This window comes from Euleptes europaea, chromosome 3 (assembly GCF_029931775.1).
Source record: "Euleptes europaea isolate rEulEur1 chromosome 3, rEulEur1.hap1, whole genome shotgun sequence".
Classification (NCBI taxonomy): Eukaryota; Metazoa; Chordata; class Lepidosauria; order Squamata; family Sphaerodactylidae; genus Euleptes; species Euleptes europaea.
In genome coordinates this window covers 81,735,946-81,763,300 of record NC_079314.1, presented here as the reverse complement: position 1 = coordinate 81,763,300, position 27,355 = coordinate 81,735,946, and the positions used below count along the sequence as shown (strand labels likewise).

Genomic DNA, 27,355 nt, shown 5'->3' with positions numbered 1-27,355 from the left:
CCGGATAACCTACAAGAACCAATGAACTCTGACCGTGAAAGCCTTCGACAATATTTTGAAAAGATATTACTTCAGATTTTTCCCCCATGCTGAAACATGACTTCCAACATGTGCTGTCTTTCTGATACAGTAATGCAAGTTGTTTCTATGCTGCCCTGAGAAAATCATGCCTCTCCTCTTTTGTCCCCCTCACCTCCTCAGACCAGTTGTGGGAAGTTTTTTAAAGGAGCAATATATCCCTTAACAAATAGAAGACTTTGATGGGAGTTTCATGGAGATATTAGGAGCAGAAATAATACTTATAGTTTGCCAGTAAATGTCCTTATTATTTGTATGACATTATTTTTGGCAGTGCCTTATTTCAACAACTGTCATCCAAGCTTTAGGATGCATTCTTGAACAGTACCCATGAAATATGAAACAGACAACACACGGTTGATTGGTTCCAGATTCTGAAGGTTTAAGTCCTAACAGGCCCACATGTTAGAGTAGTATTAGAGAAACTGCCAACATTCTGTTTCTTATCTTTAAGTTGATATATGTAATTGTTTTCTATTATGCAAATATAACTTTAAAAAAGGATTCAAACTTTGTCTGTCTCCCCTTGACTGTGTGAGAGAATATTTTCACAATGTAACGTGGCAAAAGGAAAATCCTAGTTTGATTTTATCACGGGGGCTATTTTCCATTGCAGAGGCTTTCATTAATCTATTACGAACATAACTTAGTAGAAAGAAAAACAAGAGGGAAAAGAATGACTCCTTTGGTTTAAGAATTGTGGCTACAATGAGGTTTGAGTGTTATTTGTTAGATCTTGCTGAGGACTGTAAAACCAGCCAGGGGAAATGCAATATCTGTTTGCAATTTGTGTATTATTTAAATTGTTTTTCACTGCAGGATTCTGTGCTATGATAGGCAGCCTGAACTTTCCCAAGTTGCTTAAAGGGGTTATCTCTCTCCTGTTCCACAGGGAGGACAGACGGGTTGTCCTTTACCACTGTCCACCAGCACTTGATTAGACAGCAGCCGTTTTACATGCTCCACCACCAGAATCCCATGATGACACAGAGAACAGCGTGACTGGGAATTTTTTCTTCCCCAAGCTCTTGTATCACAGCCGATCTGGCAGCAGATTACCTTCTGACACTGTTAATAGCATATATTGGTTGATCCAGTCCCTTACTGAATCTGCTGAGGGAATTAAAGAAAGCAACTTCAAGTCAGAAAGGTAAGTACTTTAATGCTAATGATTGAGCTGCTGAATGAAGCACTAATGGGAACATGTCAGGAGAACTTTGCCAATTTACAGACTGAACACAAGCTTTTGTGTGTTTGTCTTTGCAGCTTGTTTTTATAAGCTCCACATGTTTTGTGGGTTATTCCTGCACTTCTTTTGCAGAAGATGCAGGCTTCTAGAAGTGCCATTCAATACAAATGGCCAAGGCTTGGGGCAGGGGGGGAAAGAAAACACCAAAGTACACACATTAAATAATCATCCAATAGATGAATTACATTGGAAGAACTCATTCGTGAACAGATAATGTTAAACATTCCAGTCATTTCAGAAGTCAATATGCAAATAAACTTACTAAATACCTTAAAACATTGATTAATATTAATGGAAACATTAACATGCATTATTGAAAGCTAAATAACATATTTATGTGGTATTTTAAGGGTAATACGTTTAACGAACTCTTCTTTGAAAATTAATTGATGTCTTTATATTAAATGTTTCTAAATAGATTAAAAAGCTTGCTTGATTTCTGTTAGAGAACTTTTCTTTCTGACATTATGAGCACAACTGTAAGCAGCATTACATCCTTCTCAGTCCATTCAAGTCAAGGGTGTCATTCTGCTTATGATTAAACTGCAATTTCATTGCAACTTTGAAGAAGATTTCTATAAGGTGCCCTTAAATACCATGCAGTTAACTAATGATCTAACTAGGGATTAGACTGATATAAACGTGTATGATAAATTTTTATGTATCGTGTCTCCCAAACTTTACAAAGAAATTTTGAAATGGAAGTTTCAGTAGGAAAGTGATTACATAAAATTTCGTATTATGCTATTCTCAGCATACAGAATATATAATTTGTATCCACATAATTGGAAATGGTAATGATATTACATCTTTATATGAAAAGTTTACATATATTGTATACATATATTTATATATGTCCTTGTGTCTTTTTGTGTGTAATGCCAGATAAGCAAGATATCTTTGCTCTTCTAATTTGTAATATGTATCACTGTTTGAAATTACATTAGAATCATTGCATGCACATGTTTTAAAATATTCACATACCAGTGTTTTTAACAAGTTCTCCAAAGAAAATACTGTAATGATTACTATAGTTTCTTAAAATTATTGCATTCTGTCCTCTATCAGTCTACTTTTTCAAAGTATGGCTAACTGGAATGCCCCAACATTGAGATGAGCACAAATGACAAGGCCAAGGTGTGCCAGTTCAAATGACAGGCCTGAATTATGACTTTACATTGTTTTAAAGAACTAGCAAATGTTTATTTTTGTGATTGTTTAACTTGTCAAGGCAGCCTATACATTAACTCTGCTCAATGAATGATAATCTACAACAGCTGCAGCTCTAAGTTATTCTTTGGCAGTTGATTTCAGTATGTTCTCATATAAGCACATTTAGGGTGCAGTTCAACTCTACTAAAAATGGGCACTTTTCCATTGTCTTCAATACAAGCTCAACTGCACCTAATAAAGAAAGATCTCATCCAAAATTTTTCCCTAGCTCTTCCCAGCTTTTCAACAGTTGCAAGGCATCAAATGTTGTTTAGCTTGCAAATCTGCATGGAAAAAGTAGCGATATTTCATAAATGTTTGCCAAGAATTAGCAGAAGTACTTATGACTCAATGACCAGAATAATTTTTACATACAACAACTTACATCATATTCTTATATTCTCCAAAAGGTGTGCATGGAAACATATTTAAAAAACAGCTTCAACTAACTTAAGGTATTTCTGCATGTTATAGTATTTGGTTTGATATTTTATAATTTCCTATGTACTGAAAAGATTCAGATTAGGTTTCAGATTAGGTACTGCACAGGTTGTATCAGATAATCAGTACAAGCACATGAGAAACACACAGGGAAATTTCCTCATTGGTCCCTGCTTCAACCTCTGGCTTCTGAGTCTCTCTAGACGCCTTTCTCTAGTCTTTCCTTCCACTGCCAACAACTCCTCCCATCTTTTCCCTTCCTACTCCTTCCCCCCCCCCAGCACCTACCACTCTCCTTGCTACTCGGTGTGCGCACCCATCCCTCTCTTCACCACCCACCCATCCCTCTCCACTCACTGCCTAATCCTCACTGCCACTCATTCTGCCTACCCATCCCCCTTCATTGCTCTGGACACCCACCTATCCCTCCTTGCCATTCTTCCCCCATCTCTCTCTTTGCCATTCTACTTCCAACCCCTCTTCACTGCTCTGCCTGCCCTTCTGCCCATCAGTTCACACTCTCATTGTCACTCTACCTGCCTACCCTCTCCTTGCCATTCTGCCAACCTACCTCCTTTTCCACTCAGCCTACCCACCACCCTTTCCTTATTGTTCTGCCTGCACACCCTCTTCTTGCCATTTTGCTTACCTTCTCCTCGCCACTCCACCTGCTTGTCCACCCACCCTTTTCTCACTGCTGGCCTCACATAGACAGGAAACCCTCCTCTTTTGCCTTGTTCCCATCATGGCAGTTCAGATTCCTTAGACTCTGTGGAGACACTTGAGGAGGATGTTTTTGTTGCTGATGCTGTTGGCATTTCAGCTTGACCTGAAGATTGCTTAGACACATGCCCGCTGAGGGACGAGGAGGGAGAAGCTGCAACACTACCTCTTCCGCACTCAACTCAGCCAATGCTTGGCTCTTGGCCTCTAATGCCACCATAATGGCAGAGAAAGGGAGAGAGGAATGCAGGTGTCAGCTCCAACAGAGGTGTGTTGTGTGTTCATACACAAATGCTCCTCTGTTTTGGGTGATTTCACCCCTCTCTCTATTTTTTATTAAATTTGCAGGAAACTGTGAGAGCTTCATATTGAAAGTGGGCATAACAAATTGTCAGAGGCCATATTTCCAAGCTCAGAGGTATAGGTTTGCCAGCATCTTTAGTATCTCTGAAAGAAATATATGTATGAAGACGTTCTTGAAACAGATGGTATATTATTTTTTATTGCACCCTTCTGCCAAAGAGCTCAGGGTAGTGTACTTGCCTATGTGAGGATATGCTAAAATGGAGTAACCCCACTTTGTCCTCGTATGGACAAATAGGTAAGACTAAATGGTAACCAAAAGTAATCCAATGAGTCCCACCTGAGTGGGATTTGAACCAAAGTGTCTTCATTCCAACACCAATAGTCTATTGTTTGGTAATAGTGCACTTTCCTTTCATATGCTTAAATAATGTACCGCACTCCAATTTTGAAATATTTATTATACCTTTATGCTATAATTATCCATACGTAAAGGTAAAAGAGCCCCGTGGTGCAGAGTGGTAAACTGCAGTACTGCAGTCAACGCTCTGTTCACGACCTGAGTTCGATCCAGATGGAAGTCGGTTTCAGGTAGCCGGCTCAAGGTTGACTCAGCCTTCCATCCTTTCGAGGTTGGTAAAATGAGTACCCAGCTTGCTGGTGGTAAAGGGAAGATGACTGGGGAAGGCACTGGCAAACCACCCCATAAACAAAGTCTGCCTAGTAAACATCGGGATGTGACGTCACCACATGGGTCAGGAATGACCCGGTGCTTGCACAGGGGACTTTTACCTTTAGGAGCCCCATGGCGCAGAGTGGTAAGCTGCAGTACTGCAGTCAAGGCTCTGCTCACGTCCTGAGTTCAATCCCGACGGAAGATGGTTTCAGGTAGCCAGATCAAGGTTGACTCAGCCTTCCATCCTTCCGAGGTCGGTAAAATGAGTACCCAGCTTGCTGGGGGTAAAGGGAAGATGACTGTGGAAGGCACTGGAAGCCACCCCGTAAGTCTGCCTAGAAAATATTGGGAAATGACATCACCCCATGGGTCAGTAATGACCCGGTGCTTGCACAGGGGACCTTTACCTTTTTAAAAGTACCTTTAAAAAGGTAAAGGTCCCCTGTGCAAGCACCGGGTCATTACTGACCCATGGAGGGACATCACATCAAGACATTTACTAGGTAGACTATATTTATGGGGTGGCTTGCCATTGCCTTTTCCAGTGATCTACACTTTACCCCCAGCAAGCTGGGTGCTCATTTTACTGACCTTGAAAGGATGGAAGACTGAGTCAACCTTGTGTCGGCTACCTGAAACCAACTTCCATCGAGATCGAACTCAGGTTGTGAGCAGAGCCTTGACTGCAGTACTGCAGCTTACCACTCTGCACCACAGGGCTCTTACATATCTAAATATCTATATCTATATATAATGATCGATACTGAGCAGTTATCAGAATTTATTAACACTCAGTGGTCATTGTCATGTTTCAGTCAATCATTAATTGAATGATTTACTGAAGTCATTGATAGAATTATTGCTACCTGCTGGATACCTGTGTCACAATAGCTTATAATTATAAGCATAGAGATATGCCATTACACAGAAATATTTTTTAATTTAAAGTTCTGTGTAATAAGAGGTACTTCTTAGTAATGTCCATTCTTCTAATGGTATGTGTTTCCTCTCCCTTGACAGAAAGAACACACACAGCAAAGATGCATCTGAATTCTCTTCCTTTCTTCATTTTCTTGATCAGTGGCATCTTCTGTCAATATGATTATGATCCTGCTGGATATTATCCTCCAGACCCAGATTATGGTTATGCTCATTCCATGTATGGGCCATCTACAGCAGTCTGTGCACCAGAGTGTAATTGCCCTGTAACCTATCCATCAGCTATGTATTGTGATAACCTTAAACTGAAAAATTTCCCAATCATTCCTTCTGGAATTAAATACCTATATTTACGAAATAATATGATTGAAGGAATCGAAGATAATGCTTTTAATAATGCCACAGACCTGGAGTGGCTAATCCTAGATAATAATCATTTGGAAAATTCAAAAATTAAAGGCAAAGTGTTTGCCAAATTAAAGAGTTTGAAAAAACTGCATATTAACTACAACAACTTAACCGAAGTTGTTGGGCCACTTCCCAATACCCTGGATGACCTGCAAGTCACTCATAACAAGATTTCAAAAATCAACCCCAATACACTAGAAGGATTAGTGAATCTGACTGTTGTTCACCTACAACACAACCAACTGACAACAGATTCACTTTCTGGGGTTTTTAAAGGCTTGGATTCACTTTTGTATCTTGACCTGAGTTACAATAAACTTTCTAAATTGCCTCGGGGACTCCCCGCTAATATACTGATGCTATATTTTGACAATAATGAGATTACCAACATTCCTGATGAATATTTCCAAGGTTTTAAAGCACTGCAGTTTTTACGTCTCTCTCACAATAAATTGACAGATTCTGGAATACCAGGCAATGCTTTCAATATTTCCACGCTTGTTGAGCTCGATCTCTCCTACAATCAACTGAAGAGCATTCCAACAGTTAATGAACATCTTGAAAATTATTACCTCCAAGTCAATCAGATTAACAGTGAGTAATATTTGCCATATTTTGAGGTAAAGAGGGAGATAAGATTACCATAACAGCCTAGGAGCTATCCTTTTGTTCTATCTGCAGAATTATTTTCTTGACTTAATACCACAGGGAATATTGGCTCATGGCATTTTTTTTAGGATGCTCATCTCCACATATAGATCATTATAATTACAGTGAAGCCCCACCGCAGCCTAGTAAATGGCAAACCTCAGTCTTCTTTCCTGTCTTTAATGTTGACCCTCCAGGTTTAGTTCAGAAATATACAACACCTGGTATGACATTGTGAAACATTTTAGTAGAGCACAAACACACATACATCTGACATGCTCAGTGGGATGATCAACTTGGAACAAATGAAGTAATGATTTAAAATATTTTAGGTAATGTCCAAAAAATGAGGCCAGGTCTTTTACTATAGGGAGACACCTGCTAACCCAGGATCCCTCCCTCCATTCTCTGCCATCATTCAATAGGCTGGCGGGAGGCGGGAATGGAGGGGTATCTTTGACGTCACACTGATGGATGATGTCACTTCTGGCCAAAACCAGAAGTGTGAAATTCTAGGATTCACTCAAAACTTGTTGAATCCTAGAACATTGCCCTGATGTGGTGATGTCTCCTCTGGTTTTGTACCAGAAGTGATGTTGTGTGTTGGCACAATGCTGAAGGTCTTGTCCCTGTCCCCCCTAGAATTTCCCACTGGGGGGCCAGCTACAGATGGCAACTCTAGTAAACAAAGATATAAGAACTATAATTGGGAGCAATGGAATCTCAATGTCTCTTCAGGGAAATACTGTAAATGAACAGATGCCCTGCTTGACAAATCAATGGAAGTTCCAATTATTAAGTAGGTGCCCCTACTTTATTATATACATTTCTTCAGATTAAATACATACCACTCTCAAATAATGAAATGCACTATAATTATCCTAATTTCTCTGGTTTCAGTTAGTTTTGTTTGATATTTTTGCTTTCACCCCACAGTTACCCATGTTTCATCAGATCAAATGCAGCTCTTATTCCTAGTCCACCCATTCCTCTACACTGTTTTAATGACATGATGACCACTTTCAATAAACAGGGGATTCACTATTGTTCCTCCCTCCTTAATAATTATTAATTGATATTTAAATCCCACCTTTCCCCCAATGGGAACCCAATGTGGTTTACTTTGTTCTCCTGTCCTCCATTTTATCCTCACAACAATCTTGGGAAGTTATTTAGGTTGAGAAGGAGTGACTGGCCCAACATCACCCAGTGAGTTTCCATGACACAATGGGGTTTCGAACCTGTCTCCCTGATTCTAGTCTGGCACTCTAACTACTATGCAACATGGCTCTTCATACTGAGTCAGTTAATTGCATCCAGGAAGATCAGGGAAAGGGTTTCCATGTATGAACCTGACTGGCTGTCAAGAGTATTATAGAAGAACATTGTTTTAGTGTGGGTTTGGAGTGTTATACCTGATAAAATGCTATGTATAATATGGTCCTCATTGTGTCAAAGACCTCTGGAGGCATGCATGCACTTGATGGGGTAAGAAGAGGTCTACAATTTGTTTACAATCTGTAATTTCAGAAATCTGACAGCCTAGCTAACATATTAACAAGGCCTTCACAATGCTTTGTGGATTCTTACTGAAGGCTAGAGATACATTGATTAGTATTTCTTTCGTTCCTCTGTCCCAACTGTGATGGAGTTCTTCAGTGCACTTTATTATTATCTTATAAAATATCTTATGAAAGCTATCTGCCTATCTTGCTGCACCACAATGGAGATAAAGCACTGGGAAAGTCCTTTTCACAGTGTTGTTAATCCAGTCAGTCCCATTCTAGCCATGAAGAATTGAGGGTGGGACCTGAACCTGGGTCTTCCAGTTCCTAGCCCTATAAATCAACTGCCGTCCAATAGATAAGGTAAAGGAGGAAGGCTCAGCTTTATCTATATTTTATTTATGAAGGACACTCTGTACCCTTAGGCAACCAGAATGACATACCTCTACTAAGATGCTGTACACCCTTTAATGTACTACATGAGCACTAGTTTAGTAGTAATATTTTGTTTGCCCAGACCAAAAATCAAAAGCATCAAAGCCAAGGACAACCTTCAGCCAATCAGAATTTTCCTAGTTGTAATTGTTGACATGCTCAGTTTGCACACTGACAGCTTAGGTGTTACCAAGAACAAGTTAACCAAATCTAGGAACCTGAACAGTTCCCATAGTGAGCACAGTTGTTGACAAATATGAAAATTGAGATGGATATGTAACTACACTTTATGAGAGGTCTTGCTCTCATATACATACATCCGACATTGTCACAGCAATGTCATTTTAATAAAAAAAAATCCATTATCCTATGACAGGAAGATAAAAAACACATCAACAAATCGGTCTGAAGTCACAATCTAATATTCTAAACTTCAAAAAGGAGGAAGGACACACTATTTCCACTCCCCCTGCCAATCCCCACAGCTTCTCCCTTTAACCTGCTTTCTTCTTTCCCTCTCTCCCACCAACCAATTCATATCAGCCTCCCTCCAGTCTTCAGCTTTTTCTCCTTCCATTCCCATGGCAGCCTCTCCCCTTTTCTTCTCTCCCTTTCATCTAATTACCTTTTTTCTGTTCTCCCTTCCATCCTGTCTTGCAGAGAATAAGATGGAGCATTGTGAAACAGAAACTTTTGCATTAAACTGAATTCATTGTCACCTCAGTGTGGGGCATGTACCTGAGTTTGCAGTGAATTTCGTTTAATGCAAAATTTGAGATAATGTTAGAGGGACAGTTCGAGCAAAAGATCTGTAAGACTATCAAGGGAAGTTTTTTAAACATTAGATCAGAATACCTAAGAATTTGGATGAGTCCTTCATCTTAAAAAAAATATTCTTTGAATCTCTCCATTTGTGCCCTCTGTTTTTTGTGTGTTTGTTTGTTTTGGAAACAGCATTCCTTATGTTGCAATGTAGTTTACCCCTTCTGAGCAATCTACAAAAAATGCAGTGATCAAAAATGTTCATACTTCTTTATATATCCTTTTTAGGAATTGGGTTTTCTTTCTTTGCAGCCATATCACAATGGTGGTATATTGGCATGCCATTATCCACAATCAGAATGCCAGCTTAAGGTGATGTGTGTCTGTTACCTTTCCAGCCTGTGCTGCTGGCAGTGAGGGCTTGACAGGAAGACAATCCCAAGTGGTGCTGCCAATGCTGCTGGAGCTTACCTTGGATCTGAGTGGTGTGGTTGAGGGGCAGGTCTGAGATGCAATAGGAGACACCCCCCATTGTCTCCTCCCATGCTACTACTGCCCTTCGCACATTGTGAAAGCTCAAACACCTGTTTAGGTTAGTTTTGCAATGAGCTAGCCCCGCTAACAGGAAGCTACTTTGGTGCACCAGCTTTATTGACTTTTAAAAGGCTATATTCTTAAACCCTGATTATTTTCAGACCTTTTCTCTATATACTCATGAATAATTTATTTCACTATCATATAAACTGTATTTAATCTGGATATAACTATTTTTAATGATTGCAACTGTAATTCCTATGCCATTAAAGGTTGATATATATATCACACACATACAGACATACATACTTACATACACACACTCAGGAATCCTAACAAATTCAACACAAAGAGCAGAATCACAGCTACAGGATGTGTCTCTAATCTTCATGTGTTCAGTATGTAGGAACAGGCCCTACCCTTGTACAGACCATACACATGTAGGCTTATTTGTGAAATCAGAGACTGCATGTTCCCTGAAAATGGATAGCCCAGGTTAACCCAATCTTGTCATATCTCAAATGCTAATCAAGGTCAGCCCTGGTTACTATTTGGATGGGAGACCACCAGGAATTCCAGGGTCTCTACAAAGAGACAGGAAATGGCAAACCACCTCTATTAGTCTTTTGTCCTATAGGGTCGCCATAAGTCAGCTGTGACTTGATGGTACTTTACACACATAAAAATCATGTACAGAGTCTACATACAGAGTCTGTACAAGCCGGAGGACTGCTCTCACAGTCTACTGAATGAAAATAGATTGGGGTGTGCCATGAGTATCCTTACATTTGTTGTGAGGACTGGGGGAGGGGGGTTAACCCCAGCCAATCCTTCTGAAGTTGATCTGATCATTTCTAGCAATACTCATAACGAGTTACAATTCTTGGCATTAATTACATTTGAATTAGGTACCATGAAGGTGGAATAGAAACAATATAAAAACAAATTAAACAAAATAAATCAATTTATTATACAGTACACTTAAAATACAAATTTAAAAACACAGGCCTTGAATTTAGCCTCTAGACTGAAAGCCACCCGACTAAGTAGTCCTCAATGTACCATATATAATACATACGAATATTCCAAAGTTGATGATGTACAAATAAGTTTACAATCACAGTGAACAAGACCAAACATGTTTCAGCCCTCTGGGCCTTCTTTAGTGGTCACAAATACAAGTGTATCAACACTTGTTCGTGGTGTGTGCATGTTTATGTATACAAAAACACATCAAGAACAAGTGTTGACTTGATACACTAAGTCAACCAGGTGTTGATTGATGCTTACACATTTTACTACACGTGGCCAAATGGTGACCTTATTAAGATCATGGATCTTGTTCCCTGGTTTTCATGCTCACACATAAAAAAATGCATGATTGTAAATTATATCTAATTTTGGCAGTTCATTTCCTCATGGTGCATATGTACATATCAACCAGCATTCCAAAAAAATACATTTGTAGATATTAATATATGAAGATTAGTATGGTTGTGTTCATTAACAATGTGCCATTGATATTACAGAATTTCCAGTGAGCAGCTTTTGTAAGGTTGTTGGAGCCCTCGCTTATTCCCGGGTCAGACATCTGCGTTTGGATGCAAATAATCTCACGAGAGCTGATCTTCCTCAAGAAATGTACAACTGTCTTCGTATGGCTGCTGAAATCTCCCTAGAGTGAGTTGCTATGCCTCACTTCATACAGAGGCCATCCCTATTTTCCTATTTCACACCACAGTTACACTTTAAAACTAAAACGAGTCACCTTGCATAATATGTCTATTGTGTTTGTTAATAATCAGCATGATTTTGACCTCATTTTAAAAAATGTGTATTTATACATATTCTACTAAGTCTGCAGTGCAAACATTTTATAAAGCTCAAATGTCCCATAGAATGTGGACAATATTGTTTTCATGCTTATTTCTTAGACTGCTTTAGGTAAGACAATACAATACAGCCTGAGTTTTAAAAAATGTTTTTTAAGCACTGGGATACACACGATAAACACACCCTATACTCCATGTAGGTGTGCAGTCCTACTCAGGTTTGCCAAAGTCAGGTATCTTCTTATCTAGATGGAATATTTAGTATGTTAGGGCTGGACCATTTATGTACATTATTTTCACAGTTTTCTATCAATGTTCTATGTTGTTTAATAACTTTGATTTGCATTTCATTGTAATTATATTACGCAGGAAATCCATAATCCATTATAGCTATATAAACTGATAAAATTTGTAGGAAAATATATTTTAAGAACCAATCAAATATGATTCATGTGAAGGACTGAGAAAGATTCTTTTTATTTTGTTAGTGCCCTTTATGTTTGTTAAATAAATATATTATACGGTTTTTTTAATAGCAAAAATGTTACTTTACAGTGAATCATGTATACCGCTATTGTTATTCAATTATTTGCATGCTATATTTAACATGATTGTAGAAATAAAACATAGCAAATAAAAACACAGAGTCCAGATTATTGTCAAAATATATTTACCTTTTTAAAAAAATGTTTAAAAATGCAGATAAAAAACCCCAAAAAGTTATTTTATATTTTGCTGAATTATTGTAAGGTTAAAACACCACTCAATAAATGTTTTTCTGTACTTCATAGTTCTAAAAGTTCTTAAACAATTTTTTTTCTTAAAAAGTTACGACCATGTGCCTTGCATCAAATTCAGCATGCTGAAGCAATTATTCTTATAAAAGTCCCATACAATCAATGGGGCGTATGTAACTATGTACTGGACTGCAGACAATTGTTCTTGTAAAAGTACTTGTGGGGTATTCAGAAACACCAGCCTGTGTAGCAAAAAACTATTTTATTGTGGGACTAACTGCAGAAATTCTTAAGCAAACTAAAAGACAAATTTAGAGCACCTTCCTGGGGTGGGGGCAAAGCTCCATAGGAGCTGGCGTGATGCCGTGCCAGCATAAGTGCCCATTTAATCCAGGATCATGGGCACTTACACCATCCCAGGTGGCACATATGTCAGTGCCTGGGTGCCTTGGAGTGGCACGGGCATCTGCTGCGCTGGGACCTTAATCTGAGAATCAGCAGGCTGTACTGGTGTCGGGGGGCATTCATGGGACATTCCAAGGGGCAGAGCTGATGTTAGTCAGCTTCCTAATCCCACTTGCCCTGGGAATGCCCCCTTGATCTGCAGCGTGGCTGGCCCCTGGTAACACATGGTTCTTTTCAATGTGGCCACCCTGAAACTATGGAGACTTTCAAACTGAGGAGACTTTTGGAAACAGTTTGTGATCCCGAACAGATACCGTATATACTGGGTATAAGCCGACCCGAGTATAAGCCGAGGTGCCTAATTTCACCCCCAAAATGGGGAAAAATTAGGCACCCACGTATAAGCCGAGGGGGAAATGCACCCCCTCCCCCCCGCAGGGTCAGCTGGCAAGCGGGAGGACCGGCCTGGGTGAGGTGGGGGGGGGGGAAGAAACCGCCGCTGCCCAGCAGAAGGCGGGGTGGGGTGGGGTGGGGGGTGAAGAAACTGCCGCCGCCGCGCAGAAGGCGCAATCACGCAAAAGGCGCAATCGGGTGGGGTGGGTGGGGTAAGAAACCGCCGCCACCGCGCAGAAGGCACAATCGGGTGGGGTGGGGGGGAGAAGGCGGGACAGCCCGCCCATCAGCTGGCCGGCGGGAGCGCGCTGGGGGAGGGCCCAGCAGGCAAATTACCGTATTGACCCGAGTATAAGCCGAGGTGAGTTTTTAAAGCCAAAAATCATGGCTAAAAAACTCGGCTTATACTCGAGTATATACGGTACTTGCTGTTGGGTAAAGTGTGTGTGTGTGTGTGGCATTACAATCCTACTTGGTATAACCAAATCCTTATAACACACCTAAAATAGCTCTTTGTGGCCTTGTCTTTTGCAACTTGGAGAACATTACATTTCCCACACATGAGGTTATTCCTCTGAATGATCATTGTGCCCTGCATATACAGAAAAAATTAATACTGGGATGTACTATAAGTGGGAAGTGAAATAAACATGCAGCAGACAATAAACAAGTCCCTTTGTTGTACTTTTATAGCTAACTTCCAGAACTATTTATTGAAGCATATATTGTAAACAGTAGCATGGATGCTGCTCTCAAGATTGTCCTGTTCTCATATAAGCTTTTCACCTTCGAAGCATGCTGCAAGCTTAGCCAGAGTGAGAAAAGACAGTAAACAAATTGAGAGTGGTTCCCATGTTGTAGGGTGGGGTTACAGGGTCTTGGAAATATTGAAAACTGATCTACTCACCATCCGATGCATGCCCAAAACCATGAGAACTAAAGGTAAGGATTAAATTGATTAATCACACTCTGGCACGTTACTCAATATTGATCAAGATGTGGTGAAGATATTGCGCATTTGTAAGTATAATAAAAGCTCTGAATCTGAACTAAAGTATTTTCCAACTGTTATGAGTAGTTTGAAAATTTCCAATCAGATAGTTATGCTGACACCTCACTTTCTGGTTTAATTTTTCCTGTGGGAGAAGCAGCATGATGAAAGAGGTTTTTAGAGGGATGTCTGATTCGGTATATGTGTGGGTATTGTGGTTATTTTTTAGAAAAAGAAGAGTTGGTTTTTATATGCCGACTTTCTCTATCTTTTAAGGAGAATCAAACCGCCTTACAATCTCCTTCCTTTCCTCTCAACACAACAGACACCTTGTGAGGTAGGTAGGGCTGAGAGAGTTTGGAGAGAACTGTGACTAGCCCAAGGTCATCCAGCTGGCTTCATGTGTAGGAGTGGGGAAACCAATGCAATTCTCCAGATTAGAGTCCACCACTCTGTACACATGACTGTACACATTTATATTCCACCTTTCTTCATGGTTCAAGGTGACTTACAGTTTAAAAAAATCAGTTAAAACCAAAAATAAAATAGCAACCCCCAAATCTCCCCCTGCCCTTGAAACATGCCATTTAACCCCCTGCCCCAAAGGCCCAGCCAAATAGGCATGCCTTGCAGCACCTACTGAAGATCTCTTAGGAGATGTCCTGTGCCCCCCTGCCATCTTTTCAGGGAGCCTGTTCCACAGAGCCATAGCCATGATAGAAAAGGCCTAGGCTCTAGTCAATGCCAGATGGGCCACACTAACTTAGGGTTATCAGGTCCCTCTTCACCACCGGTGGGAGGTTTTTGCGGTGGAGCCTGAGGAGGGTTTGGGGAGGGGAGGGATTTCAATGCCATAGAGTCCAATTGCCAAAGCGGCCATTTTCTCCAGGTGAACTGATCTCTATCGCCTGGAGATCAGTTGTAATAGCAGGAAATCTCCAGCTAGTACCTGGAGGTTGGCAACTTTAACCCTAACTGGTGGGAAAGCCAACAGATGGCTGTCTGATGACCATAGTTGGGACATATACATATATAATTTCATTTCCTGGGCCTGAACATACTGCTTAACAGCCAGAGGCAAACAATTTATTTGAAATGCAAGAAGACAGGACAGTTAAAGATTGGTTGCCTATGTTTTCTCCTTTGTGTGGATAGAAAGCCCACCAGAAACAGAAAAAGGAAGGTCTTTGGTTGTACATGCTGGCAGGCAGGCAACATTGTGTGTGTGTGTGGGTAACAAAGCTTTTCCTCCCCTCCACAGATGGGAAGTCTATAGACCCTGAAGACTGGTGATGAAGTCAAAGAGTAAATGTACACTAAATATAAATTCAGTAAATGTACACACACTTAGGAGAGGCAAATGAGATTATTGATGAGTAGACTCTAAGGGCAAAAACGCACGGTCGCTTTAGCCTCCTTTATTCCCTGTTTCAGCCAGGATTTAGCCAGGATCGAACCCACATTCGGCAAAACGCATGCATTCGATCCTGGCTGAATCCTGGCTGAAACAGGGAATAAAGGAGGTAAAGCGACCATGTGTTTTCGCCCTAAGAGAGATCTGCTTTTTCAGAGTCTGAGATCTCTTGCATGTTTTTATTGTACTTAAAAATTTGGCAACCATGTGTGGACTTGATGTATGGACATGATATGCACAAGTAGGGGTGTTCAGAATGAAATTAGAGTTGGACTGCAGTGATGTCTTATTTTCAAACTTAATTTTGATTTCTGGGCATTTTAGATCCTGAGGCAGGGTTTAGCTTTCCTTGCCTGTGACTTTGACACAAAGCTGTAAAACAGCAAACAGCCCATCTTTACCGCCTGGGGAAACAAAAAAGGGAGCTTGGAAGGATTCTTGGATGTAAGAAATATTTCTTTTCAGATTCAGAATATCAATTATATTTCAAACTGGACAACATTCAGGTTGGCCCCCCTATACAAGAGACCACCTATTCATATGCACAGTAGGAAGGATCTACATTACACAAAAAATGTGTGGGCAAGGGCTAACCTGGTTCCCCCGTTCCACCACACAATGTTCTGTTGTGTGAAGCCTACTTTTTCTTAGCTGTTTACTGATATGAGAAATCAGGCAGACGGGGAAAAAGGCTGAAGGAAATGACAAATAGTGAAATAAGGACCGACGGCAAGTAGGGTTAAGCTCTTTTTGCCTTCATTGTCTGTTTCTGTAAAACCAGACTTCCACCACCAGTTGTGAATCCTGTGAAAGAAGTAAAAAGCTTATGAACATGCTAATTCTTGCTTCTCTGTGATCATTCTGCAAGTGAGAATTTTAATTTTGCCAACCCTGCTGCTGGCTTAGGAAGATCAGTTGCCTTTCTTTATCATTTTTGTGGCTGGCACTGGTAATATTAATTGCTAGGGGGTGGGGGAGGACTGCCTAAATTTGCTATGACTTGTGCAGCAATTCAAGCAAGTAACTTCCACCAGTGAAGAGAGGAGCCAGTTCTCAATTTTCCATTGTGTTGATTTCATGTAATTCATTTTCAGAATTATGATTTGTTTAACCACCTTAAGCATGCTAATGGAATGTTGGGATATAAATATTACAAATAAATAATTAGACTGTCCAAAGAACAAGGAAGCTTGAAAGTTGGGAGGGAGGATCTCTTGCATAGTGGTGCAACCCCAAATTGAGAGGGAGAAGAGTTAAACCCAGAAATTTACTTGCGGTCCTAGTACCAAAGGGAAGAGGAGATGGTAAGGTGACCAGACATCCCCCCAAAAATGCATAGAAACAGACAATACAGACATTGAAAATGACCACAACCATGGGGTGCCAAGCTCCAGGTACTAGCTGGAGATCTCCTGCTATTACAACTGATCTCCAGCTGATAGAGAAAAGTTAATCTGGAGAAAATGGCTGCTTTGGCATTGGAGTTCCTCCCCTCCCCAAACCCCACCCTCCTCAGGCCCTGCCCCAAAATCCTCCCGCTGGTTGCGAAGAGGGACCTGGCAGCCCTACCACAACCTAGTGGTTACAGCAGCTCCTTCTGTAAGGTCCGCTGACCAGGGTCCCACTCCTCAGCAATGCCAGGCCACACCTGATTGTCTAGGTGTGTGTGTGTGTGTGGAACCAGAGAAGCACGCACAGCTGCAGAAGCCTCCTTGGCCATTACACACCATACCACCGGTCTCCAGCTGGCCAGCTATGCCATGTCACCTCTCTCCTCACCCAATAGGGCCATCTTGCCACTGAAATCAAATCTAACAGCGATTAGATTGATTTCCTTCTATGGCCACCTTTAATTCTGATATTTAAGAATCTGAGTTAATCTTTAAAACAACAAATTATCCATATCCGAATTCAGTTTTTTTTTTGCACACTCCTAGAATAAGATTTATCTTAATTTATAGCCAGAGTTCTTGACAATAACCTAGATGGAATGTTACTTTCACATATTATGGCCATTATAAAGAAAATATGAAGCATGAAGTGGTTTGTAGGGACCATATTATTCCAGTCTTGTTCAATCTATACTGGCTCCCAAGTTGCTTCTGGTCTCAATTCAAGGTGCTGGTATTGACCTTTAAAGTCCTATGTGGCTTTGGGCTAGCATACCCTAAGAACCACCTTTTCCCATATGAACCTACCCATTCACCCTGGTCATCTTTGGAGGCCCTGCTTCAATTGCACCCACCATCTGAGGCTAGATGGATGGCAACCCGAGACAAAGCCTTCTAAGTCATAGTGCCAAAATTTGGAACTCCCTCCCCAGAAAAATTCAACTGTCTTCCTCTACCTTGTCTTCTACCAGCAGGTGAAGACTGTCATGTTTAGAATAGGCCCCCCCGCCAATTGTTATCGGCCCTCCTCCCTGGTTTTGGTGCTATGTGTATTTTTATGTTTATATGTTTTTATTGAATTATTTTATATCTACTTTATTTCAAATGCTGTTTTAATGTTTCAATATTTGCTGCCTTGGTAACTCTATTTGGGTGGAAAGGGGGCATACAAATATTTCAAATAAATATTGGGTAAATAAATTAAACAGACTCTTTTGGCACATATGGAGATCTACCAGATAATGTAATGAGGACTAAGCTACAACTCTGTGCTCAATATTGTCATGTGCTTAAGCAAATTGTGGTAACGGATTTATGACAAGATTGATAAACCAGATTGGTAAATTTTACAGCCAAGAGAAACATAATTCTCAATCACTGGCACAGAAATGTGGAACCTTTGCAGAATCACTGTGGTAAATCAAACAGCGCAAAAAAGAGGGAAATGTACTGGAAAGTAAAAGATTTCCATATTAAACTATGCTAAACACAACCTGGAAATTTGGTTATTTTAGCCAAAATAGCATTCCTTTGAGATGGAATGCTTTACTAAAGCAGACTGCAATAATCATCTTGGATAAATCATATATACAGTTTGCCTGAAGAACTCGCCTCATGTTCATGAGAGTGGTGAGTTAGGATTCATACGATACAACAGTGAAGATTTTGCTCCCCGTCCATTTGCTTTAGATTGAGAAGTTAGGCAGAACTTGATCACGTGGACCAGTTTAGAGTGTGTGTTTTTAATGAATAAGAACCGGATCTTAAAATCTCTACATGGCTTTGAGCCTGATTTGGCATGGGAATCCCAAATACTCCCAAAGGTTACTTGAATAAGTAGTTTGAATATTAGAGGCTCAGGAGGATACTGCAGAAGGTAAAGGATGAGAGGAGAAGGTGGTGTCAAGACCAAGGCAAAGGGTTCTTGCATGAGAAATTCTGACATCACCTGCATTTATCTTGATCCTAACTCAACGGTGAGACGAGGACAAACCCACACGCCAAATTTGACTACACTGTTGGAATTTGGAATCTGGAATGTTTAAAGACTTTTATTCCAAATGATGAATTAAGTGTAACAATTTTTTTCCTCTCAGAATTGTCTGGCTAGTTCAAACCATTATTTGAGCAACTCCTCAGTCTGTGCAAGAAACCAGACATGTGTGGGCAAGTAAAGAGATGAATCTTTTATCAGTATCCAAAAGAGATGAATCTTTTATCAATATCCATAAATCTTTTATCAATATAAGCACAGTAAAAGTGAAAATAAGAATATATAAGAATTGTCTTGCTTGAACAGAGCAGTGTTGGTCAAGTCTAATTGCCTTTCATTAAAAATATAAGAATACTTAATAGGATATTTAATTTCACAGTAGAGCTGGTTGTACTGGTGGTTATGATAGGGGAGACAGAATTAATGCCTGTTGTCTCTAGTACAGGTTTCCCCAACCATGGGGCATCATTGCACCCACCAGTATTCCACCTGGCACCTGCTGAGCTTTTCAGGAAGTGGGCAACACCACTTGTTATTAGATGGCTTGTTATTGGATGCCCTCATTCAAATGAGTTTTCCATGGCTGCAACAGCAGCTGCACCCACTGGAGGACCAGGAGGTCTGGTAACCATTCCCCTTCAGGTTTTTCTTTTTATTCCCTCTCTCTTTCCCCCCTTCTCCTCCCATCCTGGCCGTTCCTTTGTTTCTTTTTATTCTATAGTCTACTTCTCCCTCCCTTCCTCCAGGCTTTCCTTCATTTCTTTTATTTCTGTTCTGTGAAGCTTTTGCAAAATAAGGAAAGGGGCACTGTTTGGCTTTGACTCCTGGGGAAGCCATTTTGGTTTTAGCTCTGCCTCCTGTAGAATTCAGTTTGGGGAAATGCTCACAATCTCTCATAGAATTCCAAAGAGGCCCACAACAGTTGGTAATCCCTGCTCTAGTGCATATGTGTACTGAGTTTATCTATATATCTAATTCTAAAGTGGCCCCTGCCTGCATATACTTAAATTTGCAGATAGGGGGGCACACTCACCCCAAACAGATGTTTCTGCAGACTTGGGGGACCCTCTAGGCCTGCAAAAATAAATCTGAAATTTTAAAATGGAGGAGGGTATTCCCTATTACTATGTATGGGTGTGAAAGCTGGACATTGAAGAAAGCTGATAGGAAGAAAGTAGATTCCTTTGAAATGTGGTATTGGAGGAGAGTGTTACGGATACCATGGACTGCAAAACAACAACAACAAATCAGTGGGTTATAGATCAAATCAAACCTGAACTGACCCTAGAAGCTAAAATGACTAAACTGAGGCTATCATATTTTGGTCACATTATGAGAAGACAAGAGTCACTGGAAAAGACAGACATGCTAGGAAAAGTGGAGGGCAGCAGGAAAAGAGGAAGACCCAACTAGAGATGGATTGACTCAATAAAGGAAGCCACAGCCCTCAATTTGCAAGATCTGAGCAAGGCTGTCAAAGATAGGACATTTTGGAGGACACTGATTCATAGGGTCACCATGAGTGACTTGAGAGCACTTAACACACACACACAAAGGAAGTCACTTTAGGATGTTAATATTTTAGGATACTTTTAGGCTCTGGATGGAATTAACTATCACACTACCTCCAATATTGCCATTCCAGCTCCATCAGAGCAGGTTTGGGGATTCATTCTTAAAGGCTTCCATGTCTGCGCAGTTACAAAGGATAGATTAGGGCTGTTGAAAAAAAAATTCGGTAAAATTCAGATTCGTTAAAATTTGGCCCGTTTTTATTCGGGAAATGCCGAAGTCCGAACTCCTTATCAATCCCGAACTGAAAAACAGCCAAATTTCCCCTGATAACTCTTGCTGACATTTGCTAATAGTTAAAAGATGGAGATCCATTAAGGGTTGCAGGGATAAGGAATCCTCCCCCCACCCTGGCCTTTCTTCTTCCCCTTTGCACTGTTGTTTTATAGTGCCTGACACAAAATGGTAGAGAAGACCTTGTGAGGTAGTCTTGCAAGATCCGGATCAGCTTTCTGTGTAGAGATAGTCTTGCAAGATCTCAGCATTTTAAACACTCTTTTGCTTTTTTACAATCTTAATTTTAAAAACCTCTCATATACCCTAGCCCTTGGTTTCTTTTTGTGTGTGGATTTTTAAAATCTCCATGAGGACCACCCATGTCTACCAGACAGATGATACAAATGGCATCAGCTGCAAACTGCTAATCACAGTATTTGTATTTCTGATAGCTTCACTTCCCTGAAATTAGTCACATTAACTATAGATTGCTACTTGCTATTCAACATTGATTTTGTTACCCTTTGTTAGATAATGTTCAGGGTGTGATCATTATCCCAAGCCATTACACCACGACCCCACAGAAAGAACAATCCTTCTTCCTTCCTTCCTTCCTTCCTTCCTTCCTTCTTCTTCTTCTTCTTCTTCTTTTTACTTATACACAGTGATATCTCACATCTGCAGCTTATTTGTGTGAAATATTGAACATGCTGGGGGTTTTTTGGGTGGGGGAGATTAAAAATCCTGAATTGTCATATCTATACTAAAAGGTGTCAGAGTATCAAGTTGATTGTAATAATCTGACAGTAACAGCTGTGTGATAGCTGTCAGATCTGAGAGATCTGGGAGGTCAAAGATGATGTAAGCAGAAGCAATAGCCTTGCTGGTACCAAAGGGAACTGCAGGAATCCGGATCTGGGCAGTTTGCTGATGCAATGCTTTGGGCAGGTCCACAGGTGGCCTAATTCAGATCAGCTGCAGTGAGTGTATATAAGGCTATGTAACTGTGCTTCTGTAACACCAATTACAGCCTGGAAGTAGTAGTGGAGAAGTATATGTGATGGTATGTTTTATCTGTGCACCGTAAATAAAAGACACTGTTTCTTATAAAGCAAGACTGCTGGTGGTTATGTCCTGGAGGAACTCCTAATCCACTTGCTTTCACGTCAAAAGGCTGTACAGGACTTACTTTCTACCTCCTCTAAAGATAGGGTTGCCAACTTCCAGGTAGTGGCTGGAGATCTCCCACTATTACAACTGAACTTCAGGCAATAGAAATCAGTTCTCCTGGAGAAAATGGCTGCTTTGGCAATTGGACTCTATGGCATTGAAGTCCCTCTCCTCTCCAAACCCCACCCTCCTCAGACTCCACCCCCAAAATCTCTAGGTATTTCCCAACCCAGAGCTGGCAAGCCTATCTAAAGAGGATCATTTGGGTCATGCCTAGGGTTGCCAGCCTCCAGGTGGTAGCTGGAGATTTCCCGCTATTACAGCTGATCTCCAGGTGACAGAGTTCAGTTCACCTGGAGAAAATGGCCACTTTGGAATGTGTATTCTATGGCATTATATCCCACTGAAGTCCCTCCCCGCTCCAAAACCCACCCTCCTCAGGATCCACTCCTAAAAATTCCACGTATTTCCCCACCCGGAGCTGGCAACCCCAGTCACACCTCTCAGTCTAAGTAGCTTCCTTCCAAAAACAGGTGGAATGCAACATGGAGTCAACAAATTGCATGGCATTTGTGGGTTAGTCCACCTCTGCCTTGTTCTCACTGTGCCCTTGAAAACATTGCTTATCTCCTTATACATGGCCCTCTATTCCCAGCAGTAGCCAGCCAAATCAGTGAGGGCAACAACATTCCCCTCTTTGCCCCCTGCATCTGGTACTCAAATGAATACTGGCACTTATCATGGAAGTTCTGTTTTGCTCTCTAGCCTGAGCAAAGGAGCCTCCATAGGCACAGTTGGGACGGAGCAAGTACAATGATCTCCTGGAAGGTGTTTTACAAGCGGCTTGGCAGGGGTAGAGGGACTTGTAGTATCCTAGTTTGCTGGAAGCTCCAGACACTACTAAGTCCAAGCAATGTCATGGATATCTGTTTTTGGGACACCCACATGCTCGAATCCTTAAATTATTCTTCTGATTTCATTTTGTACTTGGGATGGATTAGAGAGTTTTCAATCGTTCCATGTATCTGCTATATACTACTATTGAGAAAATCCATAAAGTACAAATTCAAACCAGATTTGATATTGTTTTTAGATCTACAATGGATATGTTTACCCCCCAAAAGCTAAAATCTCAGCCAAATGACAGATTAGCTTAAAAATGTGTATATAACAATGTTTCTCATTTATTCTATACTCTTGCCTGTTGATATCACCCTTCAGATTAGTGGAGTTCTAGCCCAGTGGTAGTACATATACTTTATATTTAAAAAATCCCAGGTTTAATCCCTGCCATCTCTAAAAATGGGATATCAAGAAAATCATAAGGAAAGATCTTCCTGAAACCTTTCAGAATAGATGGTATATTCAGATTACTCTTTGACATATTTTTCCAAAAAAAGTGATGCTATTTATTTATTCTATTGTTGTTTTTATGTATGTGTATTTTATTGTATGTATTTAGCATATTAAAATTTGGTTTAAATTTGTTAAATAATGTGTTTGGTTTTGATGGCTTTTAAAATGTGCTTTTATTACGTATGTTTTTAATCTGCTAGTTGTCTCGGTGACCCTGATGAAGTCAGAAAGGCGGGGTAAAATGTTGTGAATAAAATAAATAAATATTCTACCTTTCAATCCAATTAGGGTCACCAAGGTGACTAAAACAAAAAACAGACCCATATAAAAACACACCATAAAAGGTTTGCAGTAAAACGTTACAAAAATACATGGGGAGGGGGGAGGGTTATTCCCCCCAAAGTAAAATAGTACCGTCTGCACATGCAGACAACGCACTTAACCTTTGAGGGCCCTGGCAGTTTCTATTGCTTCTGCAGCAGTGGAGCTCAGCTGTGACAGCTGCTGCAGTGGTAGAGCCTGATCTCAGCAGGGCCCAGGATGCAGGAAGCCCCTCCAGGACTGGCTATTAGGGTTGCCAACCTTCAGGTACTGGCTGGAGATCTCCTGCTATTACAACTGATCTCCAGGCAATGGAGATCACTTCACCAGGAGAAAATGGCCGCTTTGGCAATTGAACTCTATGACATTGAAGTCCCTCCCCTCCCCAAACCCTGCCCTCTTCAGGCTCTGTCCCAAAAATCTCCCGCCGGTGGCAAAGAAGGACCTGGCAACCCTACTGGCGATGATGGATGCCTAAAGCCACTCTAGGCCCAGCCGGGGAAGCAGTGGCAGACTTTGGGAGAGGCTCTGGGCCCAACTGCCACCAGGAACTGCTCTGGGCTTGGATCAGCTCCCAGGTCCTGCCACTGCTGGGCTCAAATGCAGGAAAAAAAGAGGGGGGATAGAAGGGGGATTGGCTTGGGGGCAGATTGAAAAAGAAAGAACGGGAATTGTCTTGGGGGAAAGAGAAAGAGAAAGAAAGGGTTGGCTTGGGAGAAGAGAAAGAGAAATAAGGGGAAATGGCTTGGGGGAGAAAGAGAAAGAAGGAAGGTTTGCTTGTGGGGGGAGAGAAAGAGAAAGAAGGGGTATTGGCTTGGGGAGACAAAGAGAAAGAAGGATTTTCTGAAGGAGGGGAAACCAAGAAGAGGGGGAAGATTAGGGGAGAGAAAGAGAGAGGCAGATTGAGAAATGGTGGGGGGAACAAAGGAGGACATTGTCTGAGGAGGGCTGGGGTAAGTGAGGGGCAGATTAATATACAAGGGGTGAGGGGAGAAAGGGGGTAAGAGAGGACTGCTAGAGAAGGGGTTGGTAAGAAAGACTGACATAGAAGAGATGAGGGGAGAAGGGGTGAGGGAAGATTGATAGATAAAGGGTGGGGGCAGAAAGAGAGAGAGGAGGAAACTTTGACAGAGAAGGGGAAGAGGGAAGGAAGCAAAGGTCGGGGAATGCCCCCTACCCACAAGTTTCTTGCTGGTCCCACTTATCTGTATTCTAATAGCCAAGTTGGCCAAATCTGAAGATACTTAAATTTGGAGATTGGAGCCCTGAACGGACAAGGACCCATGAAAAATGGCCCATGTTTGCAGAAAAATCTGAAATCTATAACAAAAAAAATGGGGGGAGGGGTTTTAAAAACCCCAAAATGATAAAAGGAATGACTGACTGTAGTTTTAAGAAATGGATGTCCTCAGTGGTTGTTGCTAGGCAATGACAACAGGCTGGGTTTGTGTCAGTAAAAGGCAGAGGGAATGGCAGGGCCCTTTCCTCAGCTGTTTTGGCCTTTAAGGGCCAGGCCTGGCAGGAACCACTGAGCAACTTCATACCACACGACCTGCATGATTCACATAGGTCTGGCTGCTTGGTGCTGTTGAACAGCAGCCACTCCCAAAAAGCCAGTGTGGTGTAGTAGTTAGAGTTTCAGACTACGATCTCGAATACCCACTCTGCCCTGGGAACTCACTGGGTGACCTTGGGCCAGTTACACATTATCACCCTACCTTTCCTCACAGACAGGGCCAGATTGACCATTAAGAACACCTGGATGCCTTTTGGTCAGCCCTGGGCCACACCTGGGCCAGCCGCTCTCTGACTGAAGTCTCACGCAAGAGGCAAGATGGGGAGGTGGCAATGCATTGCTGAACCTGTGCAAGGCAAAGCAGAGGGTGGCATCCAGGCTGACCCCCACGTGATGCAACCTGAGGCAAATGGTAAATCTTCCTGGGGATTAAAAAAAGGTCAAATTCCCTGTGTCCCTGTTAGTCCCCCCCTTTCCTGAATCTTAAGGCCAAACTACACATTTGGGTTTTTAAAGAGTTTTAAAGGGTTTTTTTAAGCAACCTGGGTAGCTCTAGCAATCACAATAGTGGAAGGGATAAGGCTCAATGGTAAAGCAGCTGCTTGGCATGCAGAAGATCCCAGTTTCAATCCCCGGCATCTCCAGTTAAAGAAACCAGACAAGGAGGTGATGTGAAAGACGTCTGCCTGAGACCCTGGAGAGCCGCTGCTGGTCTGAGTAGACAATACTGACTTTGATGGGCCAAGGGTCTGATTCAGTATAAGTCAGCTTCATGTGTTAGCATGTGTTAGAGCTACCCATTGTCACTTCCAGATACAACATTAATGTGACATTAGTGACGTTGGGACCTCACCCCCCCATATCTCCACCCCCAGTCCTCTACCATTGAGCCATGCCCCCTCCCCTGATATAAGTACCTTTACATACATGAAGCTGCCTTATACTAAACCTTGGTCCATTAAAGTCAGTATTGTCTCCTCAGAATGACAGTGGCTGTCCATGGTTTCAAGCAGAATCTTTTACATCTCCTACTGACAGATCTTTTCAACTGGAGATTCTGGCGACTGAACTTGAGACCTTGTGCATGCCATTGCTCTACAACTGAGCCACAGCCCACAACTATTTCAAACAACAGGGAAGGGCAACCCATGCCTAAATTGCTTAAACTATTATTAAGTATCTATTCTTTTTGTGAGTTGCCCTGAGTCTGGCAGTTGCCGGGAAAGGGTGGCATATAAATCAATTCAAACAAACAAATTAATAAACCAATGGCCTAGGCATGAATTTATGGTCCACTGATTTCAACAGCATTAACTTGCAGCTCGACCTTAACCGTGTTTACCTGTAGGCAAATCATATTGAAACAGAATTTATGCACAACTTTCTGGGGTATATAAGAATTTATTATCTGGTAGTGGCAAAGTCACAGCTCCATACCTCTCCAATATTACTTTACCCCAACTGAGATGGGCATTCTCGAGAGCATGTTTTGATGCACTCCCTTCAGCTGTTCTTCTGGGTAGATTTCTAAATCAGCCTAGAGAGATGAGAAAATGCGCGTGTACAGCAAGAGCAGAGGAGTCCTTGTCCACATATTCTATTATATTGTGAACTCTATGAGGAATTTAGAAGATCGATAATCGAACCCTGGTTACAACAATAGGGTTATTTGCATCAACCTATGATGGAAGAAAGATTAATTATCCAGTTTCTGCTTGAAGATAAAACCCCTGCTATTTCTTACGATGTAGTTACATTTTGCTGGAAGGCCATTATTAAAAGGAATGATCAAAACAAAAAGGGTTATACTATTAGTGACATATCAGATGACGAGTGAAGGGTGAAGCAATGCACAATGTATAATGTACAATGTTTATCTGGTACCCTATGATGTTGATGGTGTGTTTGATCAGTTTGTTTTTGGTTGTTCTGCTGTATTTTTGTTTTCCCTTTTTATTGTTGTTTTTCCTGGTGTTGTATGGGTTCTTGCACTTCTCTGTTGTTTTGTGCTGGCCAATGGCCGTAACAAGAATTGTAAATGAAACAGAAGTTACTTTCAAGTAAGGATGCTTAGGTATGCATTATTAAGCAAACTTACTTTCCCTAGATCACATTCCAGACTGACATACAGTAAT

At 41.2% G+C, this 27,355-nt stretch overlaps 1 protein-coding gene across 2 annotated transcripts; it reads left to right on the top strand.

The window, feature by feature from the left end:
* The first annotated feature begins 953 nt into the window (after positions 1-953).
* Positions 954-12,256, top strand: LUM (lumican). 2 transcript variants are annotated; one of them, XM_056847100.1, is made up of 4 exons: positions 954-1,228; positions 2,950-2,994; positions 5,703-6,623; positions 11,443-12,256. In XM_056847100.1, exons 3-4 carry the CDS (start codon positions 5,723-5,725, stop codon positions 11,595-11,597), a joined length of 1,056 nt encoding a protein of 351 aa, XP_056703078.1. In that variant the 5' UTR covers positions 954-1,228; positions 2,950-2,994; positions 5,703-5,722; the 3' UTR covers positions 11,598-12,256. The 2 variants fall into 2 exon arrangements, with proteins under 2 accessions (XP_056703078.1, XP_056703079.1); XM_056847101.1 differs by lacking the exon at positions 2,950-2,994.
* The last annotated feature ends 15,099 nt before the right edge of the window (positions 12,257-27,355 follow it).